The sequence below is a fragment of the Schizophyllum commune genome (genome assembly GCF_000143185.2).
Source record: "Schizophyllum commune H4-8 unplaced genomic scaffold SCHCOscaffold_4, whole genome shotgun sequence".
Classification (NCBI taxonomy): Eukaryota; Fungi; Basidiomycota; class Agaricomycetes; order Agaricales; family Schizophyllaceae; genus Schizophyllum; species Schizophyllum commune.
Window position 1 is genome coordinate 155977 of NW_026089541.1, and position 17974 is coordinate 173950.

General features: G+C 57.0%; 9 protein-coding genes across 9 annotated transcripts; 2 read left to right on the forward strand and 7 right to left on the reverse strand.

Moving 5' to 3' along the window:
- Positions 1–498: 498 nt before the first annotated feature.
- On the reverse strand, positions 499–2358 carry SCHCODRAFT_02570974 (uncharacterized protein; the record flags this gene model as incomplete). Its single annotated transcript, XM_003033000.3, has 3 exons — positions 499–1897; positions 2003–2212; positions 2269–2358. The coding sequence occupies 3 exons, from the start codon at positions 2356–2358 to the stop codon at positions 575–577; spliced, it is 1623 nt and encodes a 540-aa protein (XP_003033046.1). The 3' UTR covers positions 499–574.
- Positions 2359–2782: 424 nt separating this feature from the next.
- SCHCODRAFT_02570977 (NAD(P)-binding protein) lies at positions 2783–5405 on the forward strand (the record flags this gene model as incomplete). The annotated part of the gene is made up of 4 exons (XM_003032407.2): positions 2783–3204; positions 3254–3532; positions 3582–3968; positions 5169–5405. The coding sequence occupies exons 1-4, from the start codon at positions 3106–3108 to the stop codon at positions 5403–5405; spliced, it is 1002 nt and encodes a 333-aa protein (XP_003032453.2). The 5' UTR covers positions 2783–3105.
- Positions 5406–5468: 63 nt separating this feature from the next.
- SCHCODRAFT_02617170 (uncharacterized protein) lies at positions 5469–7416 on the reverse strand. The gene is made up of 5 exons (XM_050344790.1): positions 7004–7416; positions 6840–6954; positions 6696–6788; positions 6108–6645; positions 5469–6059 (listed from the first exon to the last, which is right to left on the reverse strand). The coding sequence occupies exons 1-5, from the start codon at positions 7403–7405 to the stop codon at positions 5573–5575; spliced, it is 1635 nt and encodes a 544-aa protein (XP_050200838.1). The 5' UTR covers positions 7406–7416; the 3' UTR covers positions 5469–5572.
- Positions 7417–7571: 155 nt separating this feature from the next.
- SCHCODRAFT_02570982 (uncharacterized protein) lies at positions 7572–9415 on the reverse strand. The gene is made up of 8 exons (XM_050343838.1): positions 8919–9415; positions 8816–8858; positions 8572–8764; positions 8416–8518; positions 8230–8365; positions 8069–8180; positions 7930–8019; positions 7572–7875 (listed from the first exon to the last, which is right to left on the reverse strand). The coding sequence occupies exons 1-8, from the start codon at positions 8992–8994 to the stop codon at positions 7597–7599; spliced, it is 1032 nt and encodes a 343-aa protein (XP_050200839.1). The 5' UTR covers positions 8995–9415; the 3' UTR covers positions 7572–7596.
- A 154-nt stretch (positions 9416–9569) lies between these two features.
- On the reverse strand, positions 9570–10397 carry SCHCODRAFT_02570985 (uncharacterized protein). The gene is made up of 3 exons (XM_050343839.1): positions 10330–10397; positions 10010–10226; positions 9570–9961 (listed from the first exon to the last, which is right to left on the reverse strand). Coding segments are annotated over exons 1-3 (267 nt in total). The 5' UTR covers positions 10379–10397; the 3' UTR covers positions 9570–9960.
- A 264-nt stretch (positions 10398–10661) lies between these two features.
- Positions 10662–10907, forward strand: SCHCODRAFT_02617180 (uncharacterized protein). Its single transcript, XM_050344791.1, has one exon. It carries the CDS (start codon positions 10674–10676, stop codon positions 10887–10889), a length of 216 nt encoding a protein of 71 aa, XP_050200841.1. The 5' UTR covers positions 10662–10673; the 3' UTR covers positions 10890–10907.
- Positions 10908–11088: 181 nt separating this feature from the next.
- Positions 11089–13839, reverse strand: SCHCODRAFT_02210928 (uncharacterized protein). Its single transcript, XM_050342080.1, has 5 exons — positions 13178–13839; positions 12914–13099; positions 12264–12864; positions 12097–12213; positions 11089–12048 (listed from the first exon to the last, which is right to left on the reverse strand). The coding sequence occupies exons 1-5, from the start codon at positions 13719–13721 to the stop codon at positions 11211–11213; spliced, it is 2286 nt and encodes a 761-aa protein (XP_050200842.1). The 5' UTR covers positions 13722–13839; the 3' UTR covers positions 11089–11210.
- SCHCODRAFT_02496919 (DNase I-like protein) lies at positions 13777–16127 on the reverse strand (the record flags this gene model as incomplete). Its single annotated transcript, XM_003033003.2, has 6 exons — positions 13777–13912; positions 13969–15106; positions 15155–15850; positions 15907–15974; positions 16025–16056; positions 16104–16127. The coding sequence occupies 6 exons, from the start codon at positions 16125–16127 to the stop codon at positions 13777–13779; spliced, it is 2094 nt and encodes a 697-aa protein (XP_003033049.1).
- Positions 16128–16275: 148 nt separating this feature from the next.
- On the reverse strand, positions 16276–17934 carry SCHCODRAFT_02617182 (uncharacterized protein). Its single transcript, XM_003033004.3, has 2 exons — positions 17903–17934; positions 16276–17840 (listed from the first exon to the last, which is right to left on the reverse strand). Exon 2 carries the CDS (start codon positions 17826–17828, stop codon positions 16473–16475), a length of 1356 nt encoding a protein of 451 aa, XP_003033050.1. The 5' UTR covers positions 17829–17840; positions 17903–17934; the 3' UTR covers positions 16276–16472.
- Positions 17935–17974: the final 40 nt, after the last annotated feature.

Below are 17974 nucleotides of genomic sequence, written 5' to 3' on the forward strand. Positions count from 1 at the left end.
GAGAAAATGGGGAACGCCAAAGGAAAATTACCGGAAAAGGGACGCCGCTCGGTGATGGGAGCCGTCATTAACGCCCGGGAGCAGTTGACGCGTGTGCCGCACGTGCTCTTAATTGCCTAGCACCCACAACTCTCCGTCCTGCCTCGCACTCTCAACAGCTGTAAACCAGCAATTCCACATTGTTAGCTGATCATACCACAAACGCTCCATCTACAATTTGAGACTCTGGTATGTTCAGAGTGCTCGAGGCTGACGCCAAGCCCGGGAACTTGGTATAGGCGACGTTGTCATAACACCAATGACATCCGAAAACTATCAATCATGCGAAGATAAAGGATCGTGGAGGATCCTGCGATGAAAGCCCAGCGAATAGGCGTCAGGGCGTTGCTCCAATATAGTAAGCCATCTGATACGACGTCCTCAGCGTGCCTTCGCCATGACGATTGGCCAATGAACGAACTCAGAAAGCAGGAAGTAACAACTATTACTCACTATACGGTGGAAAAGATGTGCGCATGCATGGTACGCTTGGTCGACATTAACTGAGCCCCTAGACTGTCCAGACGCATAGTTCCTATTGATCCTCATCTTCCTCATCGTCTTCAACCTCCTCATCGTCTTCAACCTCCTCATCGTCTTCAACCTCCTCATCGTCTTCATCCTCCTCATCGTCTTCATCCTCCTCCTCGTCTTCGTCTTCTTCATCTTCTTCCTTCTCTTCTTCGTCCTTTTCAGCGGCCTTCTTGGCGTCCTCGGGCTTGACCTCCACTCGGGCCCATTCCGATCCATCCGCTAGTCTGAGTGGCTTCGCCGCATCAACCATCTCCTGCGCCACTTGCGCAGAGTCCCGCCACGTAGTCTCGAACCTCATACACGTCGGTTTACCCGACGAATCAAGGACCATGGTGTGCCGGATCGCCTCTATACACTGCCAGCAGTTCGAGACCGGCAACCCGTTAAGCTGCACAACGACCTCGCGAAGAGGTACGCCCTTCTCCGCGCGCAGACAGACCGTTTGCCACGCCGAGGATGCGACCTCCGCATCCTTGCGCTCCACGTACAGATGAAGTGTGTCGAGGTGGCGACATATAAGAGGGCTGGGGCCGTCCGTCTCGGTAGACAGCGCCCTGAGAATGTCGTTGACATTCTCCGCGCCGCCGTGTACCTCCAGCGCGCGAAGCTGCGGCATGCTGGAGAGAAGTCCTCTCCAGGTTTCCACCGTGTTGTGGTGGTCGTGAACCATCATGAGCACCAACGTCGTATGGCTGTCCGTGATGCCGACAAGACGCTCGAGGTCAAAGTACCCTCGCACATATATATATCCGGGGTGAAGAGCGAGCCAATCGTCCGAACGCGTCAAAGTAGAGTGCACTTGCACGGTGTGCACGGGTTTTCCTAGCGGACAGAAAGATGGCGGGGAAGGTAGATATGCTGCGAGAGGGCCTTTGATCAAATTGTCAAGGTTCAGTCGAACGTCGCATTCCTGTGGTATCTCGAGGCAGGAGAGAAAAGGTAACGTTCTGCCACGCGGTGAAGTGGACTGTAGTATGCGAAGCCGGTGTAGGGCAAGCGGCTGGCCGCCGATTATAACCAGCGGCGGTTTACCATGAAAGGATACAGCAGCCAAAACTAGCTCCTCAAGCTCTGGTGAAGCTTGGAGAAGCGGAAGAATGTCGTCGCCAAGCGCGTTGCATATAGCCAGATGGCTAAGACCCGAGATGTTCATCAATTCCCAGGCAGGAAACGACATAACGGCAAGCTTGCGCAGCAAAGGGAGATTCCCCCCAAAGAGCTTTTGGGAGCCGCGAGCAGAATAACGCCCAGTAGGGGAATCATCTCTGATGTGCATCGATAGACTGCGCAGGTTCGGAGCAGGAGCGTCAAGCACGCGACAAATCTGGTGCATATCCTCGTCCACCGTGAGCGGCGCATCCCCGACAGCGACAGAAACACGCGCCAAACGTCCACGGGATCGTCATGACACAGGTCGAGCGAAGCCCACAGCGCAAGAAACGAGGTCGCCACCAGCCGCCACTGCCTGCAGGCGGCCCGTGGAAGCGCCCTGCGGGAGGAAGTCGTCGTAGTGCGGCTGCGAGAGTAAGAAGATGCGCCCGAAGACCTCGTTGAGGAGCTTGTCGATGCGTGCGTGGGCGTTGTAGGCGGTCTGCACGGCTGCCAAGATGCGGCGCGCTTCCTGCTCGAGATCTTTGACCTACAGGGGCATGTCAGTCTACACAAGGCCTGTCGCGCAAATCGTCCAAGGCATACTTCATGTAAGGCGAGAGTGGAACTGAGGGTCAAGACAGATGACGAGAGTGCGGTTAACGCAGTAATGCAGCTTTTGTGCTCGTCGTTCATGGTGGTGCGTGTAGACCTGTAGTGGTGCGCGTGTAAGTCATCGAACGCATGAGCTGCCCTGAGTCCGGCAACCGCCGAAGCTACTTGGACCGATATTGCCATGTCTGTTCGAGATGCTTGCTTCCTGCCACCAACTCCCTTTCTAACAAGTCTCACTTACCGGCTACTACTGAGGAAGAGTGACGCTTTTTATTGGGAATTATGCCCTTCATGCGTCTTCTCCTGAGAAGCAGAGCCTTCGTGATCGCCACCTGCCGCATCCTTGCGCGGAGGGCCGTTATGCCGATGCTTAGTTGAGCAAGAAGGTCAGTAAGCGCTCGAAAAAGTGCTTGTTTCTACGTTTCCGCCGCTGGTCTTCATCATGGGACTAGGTCTTGCACGACTATCATCGCCCTGAGGACCGCGGCGGGAAAGTAGGCTGCGCTTATCCTGCCCTCACTGTACTCTATGAGATCATGTATCAGATGTCCGCCTCTTGCACTCGACACGAAGAAGAAGGTCAAGAATGCCACATAGACACCCGTGGAAAGGACTTTCGGATAGCGAACCGACGCGACTTGACAAGTTTGGAACCTGCTTTGTAAGTCACCCACTCGTCTCCCTGCGACCTCGCCATAAAGAGGTCCATGTTTATAATGCATTCGGTCGTTCACCGAACCGCTGGAAGTGGTACAAAAGGTCGAGACGTGTCCTTCAAAAAGAACATCATCACCCACCCCAGAGAGCACTCACATCCTCTCCTCGAACATGTCGCAGAAGCAGATTAAGCCTCTCGTCGTCGTCTTTGGCGCCACCGGCGAAACGGGCCAGCGCATTGTCGAAGGTCTGCTTCGCAGCAAAGCATTCGTGAGCTCATACTATCCATACCTTTCGCACAACGCTGACGCCTTTCAAGCGCATCGCCATTGTCGCCCGCGATCTCTCGAAGCCCGCCGCCTCCAGGTTCGCCGAGCAGGGCGCCGCCATCCACAAGGCGGACCTATTGTCCGCCACGCAGGAGAGGCTCGAGGAGATCCTCGCCGGCGCGGACATCGCCATCGCAGCCCTCCTCCCCAACTGCATCGAAGCGCAAAAGAAAATCGCCGACGCGGGCAAAGCCGTCGGCATCAAGCGCTTCGTGCCCAACGACTTCGGCCCCAGCTGCCCCAAGGGCGTGATGATCCTGCAGGACAGGGTTAGCAATCCCTTCCTCTAGCCTGCTTTCCCATTGACCATCACCGCAGAAACTCGCCATCCACGAGTACATCGAGTCCATCGGCCTCGGCCACACGTACATCGAGATCGGCTGGTGGATGCAGCTCACCGTCATCTTCCCCGCGCACATGAACTCCGCCACCGCGGACATGGCGCGCAACCTGATCGGCACCGGCGACGTCCCGTTCGCGGTCGCCGACGAGTTCCACATCGGCGACTACGTGGCGCGCATCATCCAGGACGAGCGCACGCTGAACAAGAAGGTCTTCGTCTGGGAGGATGAGGTGACGCAGAACCAGGTGTGGGACCTCGCGGTGAAGAAGTACGGGGAGGGCATCCTCGAGAACATCAGGAAATTGGCGGATTCCGCATTTTGGCGTGCGGGCATCACGAGGTCACGCAGTCTGGTCGGGAGAGTAGACCGGAGTATGAGCAGTCACGAACAAGAAATACGCTTACGACGGCTTGTCAAATGACGGTCAGCGTGTGTCCGGCTTGTGCGCCAGTATAGAGCCCAGGCAAGCGTATCTGGGCCGTCTGAGGACCCGAAAAACTGCTAAAAGGATCACGCTGACTTACAACAGTACGGTCAGCCTTGGAACTAGTCAGGTTGAGCAACTCTCTACATTGGGAGTGTTATTGCCGGGCGAACGAGCGTCCTGAGTCGGTTCGAGGGACGCGCCGTATGGGAGGATTTGATCCGATGACTTCGCTGGCAAGTTCCGGGTCACGTGAGCGGTTGAAGTCCAGCTCACGATCTAGGAGTATCTCCTGCCCATGTCCCGCCCGGCGCAGGTACATAAGAAGGCTCTGATTCCCCCAGCGTAGTCCTCTCTAGCCTTGACACACGGGAACCTCAGGTACGTCATCGAGCCCGCTCTTGATGGCCTCAGTTACTGACTGATATCGGCGCGGCGTGCCAACAGCGCGTAGTCCTTCTTGGTATTGGTGAGATGCTTTCGTCTTCTTCGACTGCCCAGCTGACGCAGCAATCAGGTTTCGAGTTAGCTGTCTTTCTGGGGACAGCGCGCTCGTTGCGCTTGCTGTCAAGGTGAGCTCGGAGCGGCTGGGTGGTTGAAAGAATCATTGACATGTTGACAGATGTTTCTCTTGGGAATCCAATAATGCGCTGGGTCTCTCCAATAGTTGTAAATAAATTAGATAGTCCATAGTAAAAGTAGCAGATTTACAAAGTGAATAATAGAGCCATTTGGCATTTACAACGAATAAACCTGAGAGAACCGGTGGTAATGGATTGATTTTTGGATCCGTTCGAGCGGCGTAATTTCCAGCAGGCTGAGAGGTCTTTTGGCAAGTTGAAGGCGAGAATCGAAGGCTCATGGCAAGGAGTTCGCCCGCGTGCGACGGCTTTGCCAAAAGTTACAAGAATTGTGAATTACACCCGGATGTGCTGTGGAGCATAAGGGCCCGTAAAGCCACGTAAGCTTGCCCCGCCTTGCTACAGCTTGCGAAGGCTTGTATGCGCGTATACCGCATTAGGCGGAATCTCCGAAAACCCTGATGAAGAAGAAAATCGTACGTACCGCTTCTCCTACTGCAACGATTGAACAGACGGATTGACTTTCTCCTAGCATTCCGACGAGGACTTCTTCAAGACGCTACACGCCGTGAAGACCGGTGGTCCTTCGCAGATGATGCTGCGCTACCTGTATGAGTACTGGGACAGCTTGTTCCAACGGGGCGACAACACGCTGGCGAAGGCCAAAGCGAACGGTGCCATTGACTACCGGGACCTCTACCCGGACATCAAGCCACGCACCTTCGCCGAATACGTGGAGAACCTCGGCGACGAACCCTACGTACCGCCCCAGCTGGAGAGAACTATCGAGTAGTTTAGCACGTACGCCAGAAACAATCATCATCGCACCTTACACTGAGTCAATGGAATTCATAAGAGCCTGAGCATCTCAATTGAGCATCGCAAAGACGTCAAAATTGGGTCACACCAAAGTAAGCTGGAATGAGTAGAGTATATTGCAGTAGCAGCCGTAGACGTCTATCATGCTGGGCCCGCCGTCATCGGCGGTGGCGGCGGAGGGCTCGTAGCAGCAGCCTGCTCAATTCCAGCAGCCCCGTTGACCCCAAGCAGAACCGGACCCGACGTCGCCTGGATCGCAGCCGTCGAAGTCTGCAAGCTGCCCAACACACCCTGCCACACAAACGCGCGCGGGTTCCCGCCGCTCTCCGTGAAGCGCTGCAAGAAGCCCTCATCCGTAGGTCCCTCTAGCGCGACACCGCCCCGCATCTGCAAGCGAGGGCCCTCGGGAACGAGGTCGGCGGCCTCCGCGCCCTTCTTCCCCTTCGTGTTCTCGTTTGCCTTACCCTTCTTGTCGGCGGTCTTGGAAGCCGGCGCGCCGACGTTCGCAGCGCCAGCCCAGAGCTCGTAGAGTGCCATGGCCTCTTCGATGTTGAAGCGCTCGGGCACACGCAGCTGCATGATACCGTCGATGTACTCCATCACTTCGGGGCGGCGGCAGTCGTACGGGCTGAAATGGATCAGCTATATGAAGCATGCCTTCGAGAGAGCAACATACCTCGCAGGGTATGACCTCTCCATCTCGAACGCATCGAGCAACTCCGCAGGGACGGGGAAGAGCGGATCAGAGTTCGTTACCGCGCCTATAAACGCACCGCGCTTGAACTTGCGCATCCCACCTGCGAACTCCAAAAGCAACCGCGGCATGCCCAAGTGCCATGCAGCGATCGAGCGGAACTGCGGGTCCTTGTACAAGGTCTGCCCGCACAGCGCCTGCATGTCGTCGGCCGCAACGAGAACGGGCACGTCCTCCTGCTTCCCTAGCTCCTCGAGCAGCATGTCAAGCGCGACAGGGGCGAGGGTCATGGGCTGGTCCTTCAGTGCCAGACGCGCGAGCTCGGCGAGCGGAGTGCCCTCAGGGACGTCAAAGCGGTGGGACGCGGAGGCGTGAGCGCGGGTGGTACGCAGCTTAGCTAGCTGAGGTGCGTTGGTGGCGATAAGACGTTTGAGAGTGCCGTACGCGTAGTTAGGTTGGGCAAATGTGCGTGTTCGGATATCGTAGACGTGCGCCGTCGTTGAGCTGACGAGATTATAACCTTAGGATTGTTAGATCTTCGCCTATTAGATGTAAAAGCAATGTACGCACTTCTCGGGAAGTACAGGACTACCCAGCCGTTCGCCGCGCAGTAATCTACGGCCTGGAGGAGCAAGAAGGACTTGCCCGAACCCGTGGCGCCAGCTATCAGTCCGGTCAGACACAAAGACAGTAATGAGGCACGACACGACGCACTAATCGCCAGCCGGTGGTTCTCCCCCGACGTCCCATTGGCAGCCTTGTCGAGCAAGTCCCGCGTGAACGTTGTGATCTCGCGTACGACCGACGCCGGCTTCGACAGCAGACGGAACTTCGTACGCCATCAGTCTCCGCATCCTGCCCATAGCAAAGTTACGCACCTCTGCAATTTGCTTCTTCGGAAGCCCAAAGTGGTTGAAGGGGTGCTCCGCACGGCTGGTATCGAACGCGCCCGCGCCCGGCGCCTTCTTGACCGTTTGGATCGTTGGTACTACCAGCTCCGGTACGTGCCACTCCTGAAAGATGGGAGCCTTCGCCGGCGCATGCGGTGAAGGGTGGAAGGCGTGTTTCCGTGCGTCCTTGCCTACATTCTTGTCGGGGACCTTGCCGGGCACAGCGCGCTTCCGTTCCCGCTTCTTCTGGGCAAAGTCGGGGACGTCGGGTGCATTGGGATTGAGAGCAAGGGCGGGGGTGGTCGCGCTAAATCGTGCCGGCGTCGTTGTCGACAGCGAGCGCGACGTCGCGCTCGCCGCGCGCGCAGCCTTAGGCGCCAGACGGTGCATGCTCAAAATTCGGGACGCCCACGTGCGCGCATTTCCCTCCTCTCGTCGCTGTTCGGCCCGAATTCCCGCGCGGCGGGCATCATGTGACTGAGCCATACTGGGACCCACAATTGCCCCCATGCGGGCTCGGTCGATTCGAAGAAAGGTTCGACGATGGGGATGGCGTCTTTCTTGTCCACTTTCACAATAATTCATTCGTGCACGTTACAACGGTCCGTGCGAGAGACATCACGAGAACGTAAGTACTCCTCCTCCTGCAATGACTGCCCGGCGGTGCTGCTTTCGCCGCGCTGACCGTCGTGAATGTATGTTAAGCTAGTCCCCACGGAGGCATCAAGCTCTGTCGTCTGATCTTGAGCAGACACTGGCTCTGCGAACCGTAGTGCTTGTGAGAACTTGGTCTCTCGCAAGGTCTCCGTTGTGGATCTTTGCATCGCCACGGCTAGAATGATGAAGGTGGCGTAGATTCCCTGTCAGTAGTTAGCTACCATGCCCTGACAAAAGTATATGGACCCTGAGCGTACGGTGAGCGAGTGGTATGTATTTCCGAGTACGCCGAAGGCATATCTCGAGTTGCCGGGGTTGTCGATGGCCTTCATGACGATATATACCACCTAAGCAAGTCAGCTTGTACTGCAGTACACTGTTAGAGGGAAGACGTACCCATAGTAGGCAGTAGATGAGCCCGACTTCAACGAGGAGAAGGAGAATCTTCTCCGCTCTGGTCCTCCTCGTCATCTGCTCCATCCAGCCTTTGACGTCCCTTCGGTAATACCTTTCGGAAACATGAGAAGTTGAATTTGAGAAAATGGGATGTTGCACACCAGACTCTTACGCCCACGAGGGATGTGGCGACGACGTTCGTAAAGAGTACCGGGATCGTGTATATGAACGAGCGAAAGGTGTCAGGCAAGGCTACCGGCGCTCTCAACTCTATTACGCAGTTCGCGACGGCGCCAGCTGAATACGAATAAGCTCCGAAGGCACAGTGAGGGGCCTTTAGCGCGTACCGAAGCTGCAGAATATACAAAGCGAGAGAACGACCTTCACGGCGAGGTGCTCGGGCCATAGCACCCAAGCCCGCCATGCGACAACCGTGTCGCTGACGACGTACTGCCACAAGCGCGTGTGAGCCACCGCTTTCCGAATGTGAGGTTGTGACCTACATTGAACCGCGATGCCACCACAATCACCACGTTCAGACGGGTCAACAGCAGCTCAAGGCCAGGAATCGACGGGTATCGAAACGTCGGGTACTGGGCGACGTAGAACGCCATGTTCGCAACGACCTCGATGGTCGAAGAGATGAAAAGTCCGGCGACCGCGGCGATGACGAGGCCTGACCGTATGTCCCTGCGACTAATAAGTGGTAAGCAGATACCTCGACGAGGAAGCTTCGAGGGCCCTTACGCCATGAAGGTCACCGCAGCGCCCGACAAAGCCGCCTGCATCCCTGAAGAGAGGGAAAGTTGAAGTGAGTACAACAAAGGCGTGCCCAAACTAGGCAACGTACCATAGAAGAGGAAGCCGACACCCATCTGCATGATGACAATCTGCAGCGTATGCACTTCACTTGCATTCACGCTCATGACTGGCCGTTCGCAGAGGAGGGACGCAGAGGCCAGATAAATACTTCGCGACTCGCAAGGTCCAGTCGCCCTATAGAGTACGTTCTCTCCACCGAGGGGGTCAGACGATTTACAGTCTGCAGTCTATCTCGAAACCAGCGATACCCGTCAGTCAGACGAACTCGAGACGGGGCATCTGCTTCGTCCCCGCGATGATGATGGACGGACGGAAGAGAGAATATAAGCGGGGCGGCGAGTGTATCAATGTGACGAAGGTGTAGTACAGTGATCCGTCGAATGTTACCGCCGGTGATCGATCTGCGGGACTCGTTCCTGGTTTGATCTTTCTTTGGTGATGCTGCAGACGTTTGTGCCTTTTGTGACACCTGAGTGGCAACACCAGGCCTCACGGCCGACACGAGAGGCTCAAACAAGTCTGAGACGGTATAGCGTTTGTGGAGGAGGATTGCGAGGAACGAGAACCATGATACATTGCCGGTGAGGCCAATGCATGTACTGTACAGCGCGTAAGAAGATCTATTTGCACGTTCTCACAACTCCACGAGCAAACATGGTGTTTGATGCACTCGCCTCGCCACCGAATGGCCCTCCAGATACCAAGTTGGCAAGCAACTGTGCTTGCTGGACGGAAATCCCGTCCCTTCGTAACGATTCTCGGCGGTGAAGGCACGACTCATCGAAATCAGTGCGACGGAAACGAGGAGATCAGTCCCCCTTCTCCCGCATAATCTCCGACATGAAGCTGTGCGCCTCGCGGCTTGAGACGTTGACGAGCACCATACGTGTGAGGCTAAGCGTACAGGTCGTGTCATACCAAACTCGTGTATTCGTCCCAAAGCAAAAGGTCCGTTCGAGGGCGGAGGTCTAGTGGTACAACAGTCAGAGTGCGAGGGGTATCGAGTGAGTCAAAGTCCGAAAGCAATCTGAGAACCTAAGCGAGGAAAGTCACTATGAAGCACCAAGAAATCTACAGAAGTTGGATCAATACACATTCGTAGGTCCCCAAACTACTGACCATTTCATAGCCGATGCCCTAGTCTGCGCGGTCATACTGCGAGTCGGACTTGGCTCTATGTGAATATGACCAGATGCGTCCCGTCGATAGTCGCGCTCCAAGAACTCGCTGTCCACCTCCTTCTCGCGAGCATGCACATTGCTATCCCCTCCACAGCAGCTGCAGCCGCAGCAGGTATACGTCCCGTTGTAAGGATCCTGGCCTCCAGGGCAGCAGCCTATTGGGAAAACGACGTTAGCAGGCCGAACAAGGCATTCACGCGCATACGAGGGGGTCATGCTGGGCTGATTGGGTGAAGGAAGCAGGATAGAGCTACGCACATCCACATCCGAGAATATACAGGATACCAGCGCCCAGGTTTTGCGACATGACAGTCGCGGACAAGGGTAGGGAATTTGTGGCGGTTCCCCGCAGCTAACCTTCGCAGGTCACACCACGTGATGGCGCTCCCCCTGGGCCCACAGCGGCGATAACTGCTCGGGAGAGCTGAAGTCAGTTTTTTGGGTGTAACCCGACATCCTGCAACAACTCGCGAGCAAGACAATATTGTATTACAAAGGCAAGGGGAAGAAGAGATACTGAATACAGATTCATAAAGAAGATAGCGATCCAAGACGAAAATCGAACAACACTGGATCTTGACCGAAAAGCACGCCGTCAACAAATGAGCCACCAGTATTTGCCTACGCGTTGGCCTGCGCCTCTCCTTCCTGCACACTTTGTGCAGGTTGCTCTGCGTCTTGTGACTGCGAGGGAGGCTGGTCTCCCGAGCTACTGTCATCTTTGCCGCTCGCAGCCGAAGCGGGCGCGGCTGAAGGAGTACCCTCGGGACCACTCGACGTCGCGCCAGATGCAGCAGCAACAAGATGAGGCTGGCTAGCAGCCACAGCAGCCGCGGTAGCTGGATTGGCAGCCAATGCCTTCGCGACCGCTTCCAGCAACGCCGGATCCAACGCATGCAGTGCCGGATCGACTTGCTCCTGTTGCTCCTGCTGAGTCCCTTCTGGCCTCTGCTGTTGATCGTCAGCCGCGGGAGGTTGTGATCCGTTCGTTGGTTGTGGCTGCGACGGAGGCTGCTGGCCGTTCTGTTGACTACCCTGCGGTGGAGGGGGCATATACTGGTGGTATGGGTGCGGCATTGGATGGTATCGCGGATCAATGATGACAGGCCCGTACATGCCAGGCGGAGGGCCGTATGGGATCATAGGCATACCTGGAGGCGGTTGTACACCTGTCGCACCATGAGCAGCGATTCAGCGTAGTCGATCATAGGAAGCTTACCCGGCGGCATCATCATCATCTGCATATGTTGCGGCATAAGAGGATTCGCAAACATGAGCGGTTGGCCCACCGGCGGTGGACCATGCTCAGGCGGTGATTGTTGCTGTTGCTGCTGCGATTGGGCCTCTGGACTTCCACCCTGTCCACCCTGCTCAATCGTGATCCCCGCTGCCTCCGCAGCAGCGGCGAGCTGTCCTGGCGCCATCGACCCGTTCTTCGTCGGTCGACCGCGCCCCTTACGCCCCTTCGTCCCCTTCCACGTCTCGCAGTTGAAGTCGCTGTTCTTATGCCGCAAGTACGCGTCCCGCCGAGCGAAGATGTGCCCACACTTCGTGCACGTGCGCTCGACGTCGCGCTCGCTGGGAGGCGGCGGTACGGGTACGACAGTGGAGCCGGTGGAGGGCTCTTGCGGCAGCGCGTCGGCAGAAGTGAGATGGGAAGCTGCGGCCATAGCATTGCCGGAGCGCGTCTTGCAGATCTGACTGTCGAGATGCCGCTGGCGGTCATACTTGCGCGTAAAGGTGGCAGAGCAGTAGTCGCAAGCCCATTTGTTCTTGACGCGTGGATTGGCCTTCTTACCAGAAGCTGAAGGCGAGGAGGTGCTTGCGTCACCCTCGTTGCTGGGCATTGGCTCAGAGGGACCAGTGTTCGATGCGGACGCCGCCGTAGCGTCTTGCATGACGGCGGGCTCGGAAACGGGAGGAGCCTCAGCGCCGCCATCGGTCTTCTTCTGCTTCTTACGCGCTGCGGCGGTAGTCCTACAAAGCGTCGGCACATATCGAAATTGTGCATATCGGTGCGCTCACCCGTCTGACTTCCGTTTGCCTTTGGCTTTCGGCTTCGGCACTGCCTTGGAGCCTTGGTCTTGCGCACCATCTGCGCCATCCTGGGTGGGTTCCTCGAAGTCGGATGCATCTTCATCGCTACGACGGTGAGTGTCAGAAGGGCCGACCGCAAGAAGCTGTTCACACACCTATCGTTGTCCTCCATCCCTGCAAACTTTGCCTTCGCCTGCTTAGCAGCTCCTCGCGCGGTCCTCTTGCGCGTCGCCGACGCACTAGCGCCATTGGAGGGTGAGGCGGCGGATGCGGCCTGCGGGGCAGGAGGTCCTCCGGTCAAAGGCGAGTAGTATGTGTAACCAGGCGGGGGAGGTCCATATGAATTTGCGAGATTCCAGGCTCCAGCAGGTACAAAGCCGCCTTCTGGTCCGGTATAGTTTCGCGTACGGAGCGGAGGGTATGCACTGGGGGGACCATCGGCTCGGGGTGCGCCAGGAGAGGGAGGACGCTGGCGATGTTCGCCATCCGGATCGCCTCGTTCCGTACGAGAGTCGGACGTCGGGTAGATCGACGCGCGAGAGTAGCCAGAATCGTAGAATGTCTGTGTGGGTGGTGCGGGCGGGGGATCGCTCGCGACCGCCGAAGGGGGTTGCGCTTGAGGATGCTCCGCCTCCCATTCCGCCATCCGGCGTCCAAGCTCCTCTCCCGGGACGCCTTGTGCAATGAGAGTAGCTAGGAGTTCATATCGAGGGTCCTCGACGCTTCTTGTCGAGCGCTTGTTTGAGTCGGCATCCCCTGAGATAACATGTCAGCAGGTGAACATGAGCGATTGCATGTCGCGCACCTGGTCCTTCCTGCCCCTCCCCCGACGCCACATTATTCTGCTCATCCCCCGCCGCCGTTTCCTGGCCCATCTGAACATCGCCATCCTTGTCGACGGCGCCCTCAGCGGGGGGATCGGATGCGCTGCCCTCGACCTTTTGTTCCCATGCCCGCCGTTGTTCTTCGGGGAGATGCTTCCACGCAGCGGCTGCGTAGACGCCACAAAGTCAGCGAGTTCGCCACACGAAACCAAGGATATGCGGCGGCGGTTGACCAGCCCACTCACCGGCGGCGTTGTCCCCTTCGTCCTCTCCTTCCTTGCGATCGCCAGAACCCTGTTCACTCCGCAGGTAGTCCTGTTGGAAAAGGAGGTACGCAGCCTGCGCGTTCGATCGTAATTCCCTTGGTTTCTGCGCCCCGGCAAGGCTATTTGTATCGTTGGACAATGGAAGAGAGCTCTTTTCGTCACTGTCGTTCGTCGTCCCTGCTGGGATGGACCTGGGGGATGGCGGGGTCTGCTGACGCATATGCGATGTTCCTTCGTCTGTCATTGTTTCGTCCATCCTCCTGTCCTCCGAGGTTGGTGGAGAAGTCAATTGTTGTTGTTCGCTCATGGTGTCGGGCACCAATAGATAGTAAGGTTGGCTGCGCTGCTCGACGACGACGACGGCAGCGGGGAAAGGCGAAACGTCTTCGCCACCTCCTTCCGCATTGGGATGAAGACGCACGTGGTGGATCAATCGGGACCCATAAAGAAGAAATCCTTTTAGTGAAAATGACGCGGGAACCACGACAACCAATGAGTGTATGTACAGGCATACCATGTTCATGCTGAATAGGCTCTATGCAATAAAAGCAATATCACAGAAGTAGCTTGTTGCGCGCTCATCCCTTCCCCCGCTTACTATTGAACTCCTTCCTCACATCACTCTTCCACCTGAAGAAGTCGCACTTGTATTGAGGATCAACATCCTCTCGTCGTCGCTCAGCACGCCCCTTGTCGTAGCCAGGTCCAACAGGCCTTTGAGTAGAATCAGCATACGCAGAACTACCATAACGAGCGCAAGCCGCACTCACCTTGAGCAAACATAGAACGCCCGCCCCTTATTCTCCCCCTTCTTATTCACCGTAAACTCGCGCGCGGGCTCGTCGTGCACGTAACATCGCGGCGGTGGCGGCGCAGCGAGGAGGTCCTGCCACGAGGACGCCGAGTTCCCAGGCGAGGAGGCGGACTTCCCTGGCGAGGCCGGTGAGGTGCGCTGTGAGGACTGAGAGGCCGTCTTCCCCACCGAGAACGAGCCGCTCCTCGAAAGCGGGCCCGACTCATCATACTGCCGCGACAGCTCGAGGGCGTACAAATAGTCGGGGTCCTCGTTGTCGACGTGATCGTTCGGGGGTGATTTCCCCTTCGTGTCGGAACAAGTCGACGCCTTCCCCTTTGCATCTGCAACACCCGACGCCTTCGGCTTCGCGAAGAATGCGGACAGCTTCGTCTGCCCCTCGACGCCCTTCTCTGCTTTGCCGCCCTTCTCGACCTTTTGCTTCTTCGACGGACCTGCCGATGTGCCTGCTTTCCGCTTCGCAGTGGAGATCTTCGGGCCAGAAGATGACGAGGATGCGGATGCGGTTTGCGCGGACGCGGGAGGCTGAGATGGATTGAACGAAGCCGCTTCGTTGGGATGGATAGACGGCGACGCAGACGACGATGATTCCACGACCTCTGTGACCTCGTTCCCAGGCGTAGCAATCAGCGGAGAGCTTCGCGTGATATCCGGGTCTGGCGGAGAAGCGACCGGCGCAGGCGCAGGAGTCAAGGACGCCGACTTCGACGCGCGCAGGGACGGTCGACTGCTGCCAGTCTTTGCTTTCGTCGTCCCACCCTTGAAGAACCCGTCGAGCAGCTTCTGCTTCCCGCTATATTCGTCCCAATTCTTCGCCGCAAGGCGGGGTGCAGACGCAGGTGGCGGCATGAGAGCCTGAAGGGATACCCGCGTCGCTCCCGTTGGTAAACTGAGGTTCGCCTTGACGGAGGAGGGTATAGCATTCACGTCCACCTCGTCGTGGAATTCAACAATAACAGGACAGTGGTCGCTACCCTTGACGTCGGGCTGGATGTCGGCGTGTTTGATTAAGGGGAGGAGGTACGGCGTGACGAGAATGAAGTCTATGCGCGCGCCATAGTTGGATGCACGAGCGGATATCTTAGTGTTCCAGCCTTCACCCCAGTTAGCTTCCGACCTGGATCACATATGGACCCACTCACAAGTATACATCCCCTTCCTCTCCGGCCAGAACCGCTTGCACACATCCACCAGCGGTCCCCCATGCTCAACCAACGAGTCCCTCAACCACCTCCTCGCCGGCATCGTGTCATAGAACATCTCCTCCGCCTCCTTCTCCCCCACCTCCTGCCCCTCCTTCCTGGCCTCGTCGATGATCTTCCGCACCGTCAGCGCGCCCTCGCAGTGGTCCCCCACGTCCGACACCGCGTTCAGGTCACCGACGACGATGACCTCCCGCCCCTCGTCGATCAGCCCGCGCACGCGCACGCTCAGCATCCGGTGGAAGTCCATCTTGTATTTCATGCGCTCCTGCGCCTCCGAGCCGTCGTTCGGGCAGTACACGTTGATGAGGACGAAGAGCCCGAAGTCGGCGACCAGCGTCCGGCCCTCCGCGTCGAGGGACTTGAAGTCGATGGGGTCGTCTTCGTCGTCGTCTAGGTCCGCGAACCGATGCATGGGGTATGAGGAGAGTGCGGGGGAGATGCGATCGGCGTCCGACGCGGTGGCGTTCGCGAGGCCACAGAGGTGGTCTTCGACCTTGAAAGGGGTATACTGGTCTTTGACGTAGATAGCGACGCCAGAGTATCCAGCCTTCTTGGTAGGGAAGGAGAAGAACGAGGTGTAACCTGGGGGGACGGCGACGTCCTTCGGCAGGTTCTGACGCGACGACTTCATTTCTGGGATGGTAGAGCGTCAGCGCACATATTTCTCTACATGTTCTTCACACACGCACCCTGAAAGCATATGATGTCCGCATCCAGCTTGTCAAGAATGTCCTTGTGCGACTTCAGGCCATTCCAACTGCGAGGGGGCTTGAGCTACCCGGCCTATAACCTCATCATACTGCGTACGGGTGGTATTGGGGTATAGTTCGTATCCCATTCTGATTCTGGTCAATATAATGATCAAGGGGGAGACATAGACGCGTACGATATTCCATGTCATGATCTTCATGGTCGTGGAATGGCGCGATGAACGAAGCCCATAGGTTGCTTGCTTCGACCAGCAAGATACTGTGTTCAAGAGACAAAGTGCATAGAAAGTACGAATAACTCGAACGAGAGGCCTCGATGTCGAACTTGACGGTAGAGGACAAGGAATATGCAAACAAGGTCAAGCAGAGATCCCATTGTTCTCGCGAAGTACTGACGCGTGACGTCACAGCTGTAATAACGGCCCGCGTTGGAACAAGACCCGCCATCTACAGATACTCGACCACACTCTCCATCGCAGCCACCTCTCGAGACGCGCACACTCGCCGCTCCTTTCTCGACTCCAGCATCCTTTCCAAGGCCCGCTTCATTTTCTTCGACAGTCGCGGCGACGCCGCAGGTACAGCTCGAGTCTCTTGAGGTGGGGCAGATGCGGCTCCTGGTCATCTACGCAGGTCAACCAAGTAAGAAGGTCCTTTGAGAATAGTCCCGTGTACGACCTATCCCCGATGAGGAGCACCTCCAGGTCGTCGAGATTATCCAGGAAGCCCAGGAAGGTATCGACGCTGCGCGTAGTAGCGCCAGCCCGCAACTCTTTGAGTTTACGCGGGCGGGGAATGCGCGTTACGAACGCAGTCAGCGAAGGGAACGGGTCTCCATCCGACTCCATCGTCGCAGTGACACCAAAGGGCTCTATGGCGGCCGAGATACACAGCACTTCCAACGACGGCGTGCTCAGATACTCGAGTATCGTATACCCTGTATCGGCGAGTCGCAAGCTCGTGAGAGCGGGCAGTTCTAGACGGGTAAAAGTGCAGGCATCTCGAGTGAACCCAAGGCTCAAGTTGAGGAACTCGAGGCCGCTGCAGCATGCGTACAGGGCCCCCATTAGCGTGTCCATGCTCATCAAAGCATTGAACTCGAGGGAAAGTGATGTCAGAGTGGGGAGAGCGGGAAGCCGAATGTCACGAGCGAAATTTTCAGGGTCTGTGTTGGTATGGGACAGTTCGAGTGTTTCAAGCTCCTTCGCGTCGAGCAAGAAGTCCAGCGCAACGGGATGGGGCGCGCCATGCAGCACTAGCATCACCTCCACTAGATTCGGGACGTTGAAGAGACTACGCATGACTGAAAAGTAGTAGTAGCTGCCGTCGATGTCGATGTATGCGAGGCGAGGAAGGTGAGGGCGAAACTTCAACAGAAATCGGTCAAGAAGAATGTCGTCGGCAGGCTCGTGGTGCGAGAGGCGGAGGGGCAGGCTACCGGATAGCGAGATGTGGTCTTCCAGGTGATGCATATGTGGATGATATGTGTCCCTCGGCGTGTGCACCAACGTCGGAATCTCCAGCCACAGCCGTGGCGTACCGCGCGCGAGCGCTCTCCAAGTGCTGCAGACGCGAGACAGGATGTAGATGGTAATGTATGCTTTATCCCACGATTCAATTTCCTCGTCGTAGAGAATGGCGAAGACTTCGGAGAGAATCTCGAGTGGAAGGCGTCGAACGGGCGACGTGATGGACTTGTGAACGTCCAGCTGCGTAAAGACCCGCTTGCGCAGACCATCTAGGCGCTCGATCTCGGCGTCAATAGTCGGGAGCTCTGACGAGAGCGCGTGCGACAGCTCGTGTATATGCTGCACCTCGCTGGTGGATGGGACAAACCCATTGCGCTGCAAGTCGAGGTTCGCCACCGAAGTCGCCTGCTTGAGAAGGTCTTCGGCGCGCATATTCTACTGTCACTAAAGTTAAGGAGATACGGTCAATTAGTTATCCGGCAACGGAATGAAATCAGTCAACCTACGATCCGAGGCAAGCAGACCGTGATGATGGACGCGAGCAAGCGCACGTCAGGCTAGACTCATGCCGTCCGCGT

Coding starts and splice junctions, on each gene's coding strand:
- SCHCODRAFT_02617170 (XM_050344790.1), bottom strand. CDS start 7,405: ATGCACCGTCTGGCGCCTAAGGCTGCGCGCGCGGCGAGCGCGACGTCG. Junction 6,789..6,839: donor GAACCACCGGCTGGCGATTA/GTGCGTCGTGTC, acceptor CCGGACTGATAG/CTGGCGCCACGGGTTCGGGC. Junction 6,646..6,695: donor AGTCCTGTACTTCCCGAGAA/GTGCGTACATTG, acceptor AACAATCCTAAG/GTTATAATCTCGTCAGCTCA.
- SCHCODRAFT_02570982 (XM_050343838.1), bottom strand. CDS start 8,994: ATGAGCGTGAATGCAAGTGAAGTGCATACGCTGCAGATTGTCATCATG. Junction 8,859..8,918: donor TGTCGGCTTCCTCTTCTATG/GTACGTTGCCTA, acceptor CCCTCTCTTCAG/GGATGCAGGCGGCTTTGTCG. Junction 8,519..8,571: donor TGGTGGCATCGCGGTTCAAT/GTAGGTCACAAC, acceptor CGCTTGTGGCAG/TACGTCGTCAGCGACACGGT.
- SCHCODRAFT_02570985 (XM_050343839.1), bottom strand. CDS start 10,378: ATGTCGCAAAACCTGGGCGCTGGTATCCTGTATATTCTCGGATGTGGA. Junction 10,227..10,329: donor GTATATTCTCGGATGTGGAT/GTGCGTAGCTCT, acceptor TTTTCCCAATAG/GCTGCTGCCCTGGAGGCCAG.
- SCHCODRAFT_02617180 (XM_050344791.1), top strand. CDS start 10,674: ATGAGCCACCAGTATTTGCCTACGCGTTGGCCTGCGCCTCTCCTTCCT.
- SCHCODRAFT_02210928 (XM_050342080.1), bottom strand. CDS start 13,721: ATGAACATGGTATGCCTGTACATACACTCATTGGTTGTCGTGGTTCCC. Junction 12,214..12,263: donor GGGATGGAGGACAACGATAG/GTGTGTGAACAG, acceptor TCACCGTCGTAG/CGATGAAGATGCATCCGACT. Junction 12,049..12,096: donor GGCAAACGGAAGTCAGACGG/GTGAGCGCACCG, acceptor GACGCTTTGTAG/GACTACCGCCGCAGCGCGTA.
- SCHCODRAFT_02617182 (XM_003033004.3), bottom strand. CDS start 17,828: ATGCGCGCCGAAGACCTTCTCAAGCAGGCGACTTCGGTGGCGAACCTC.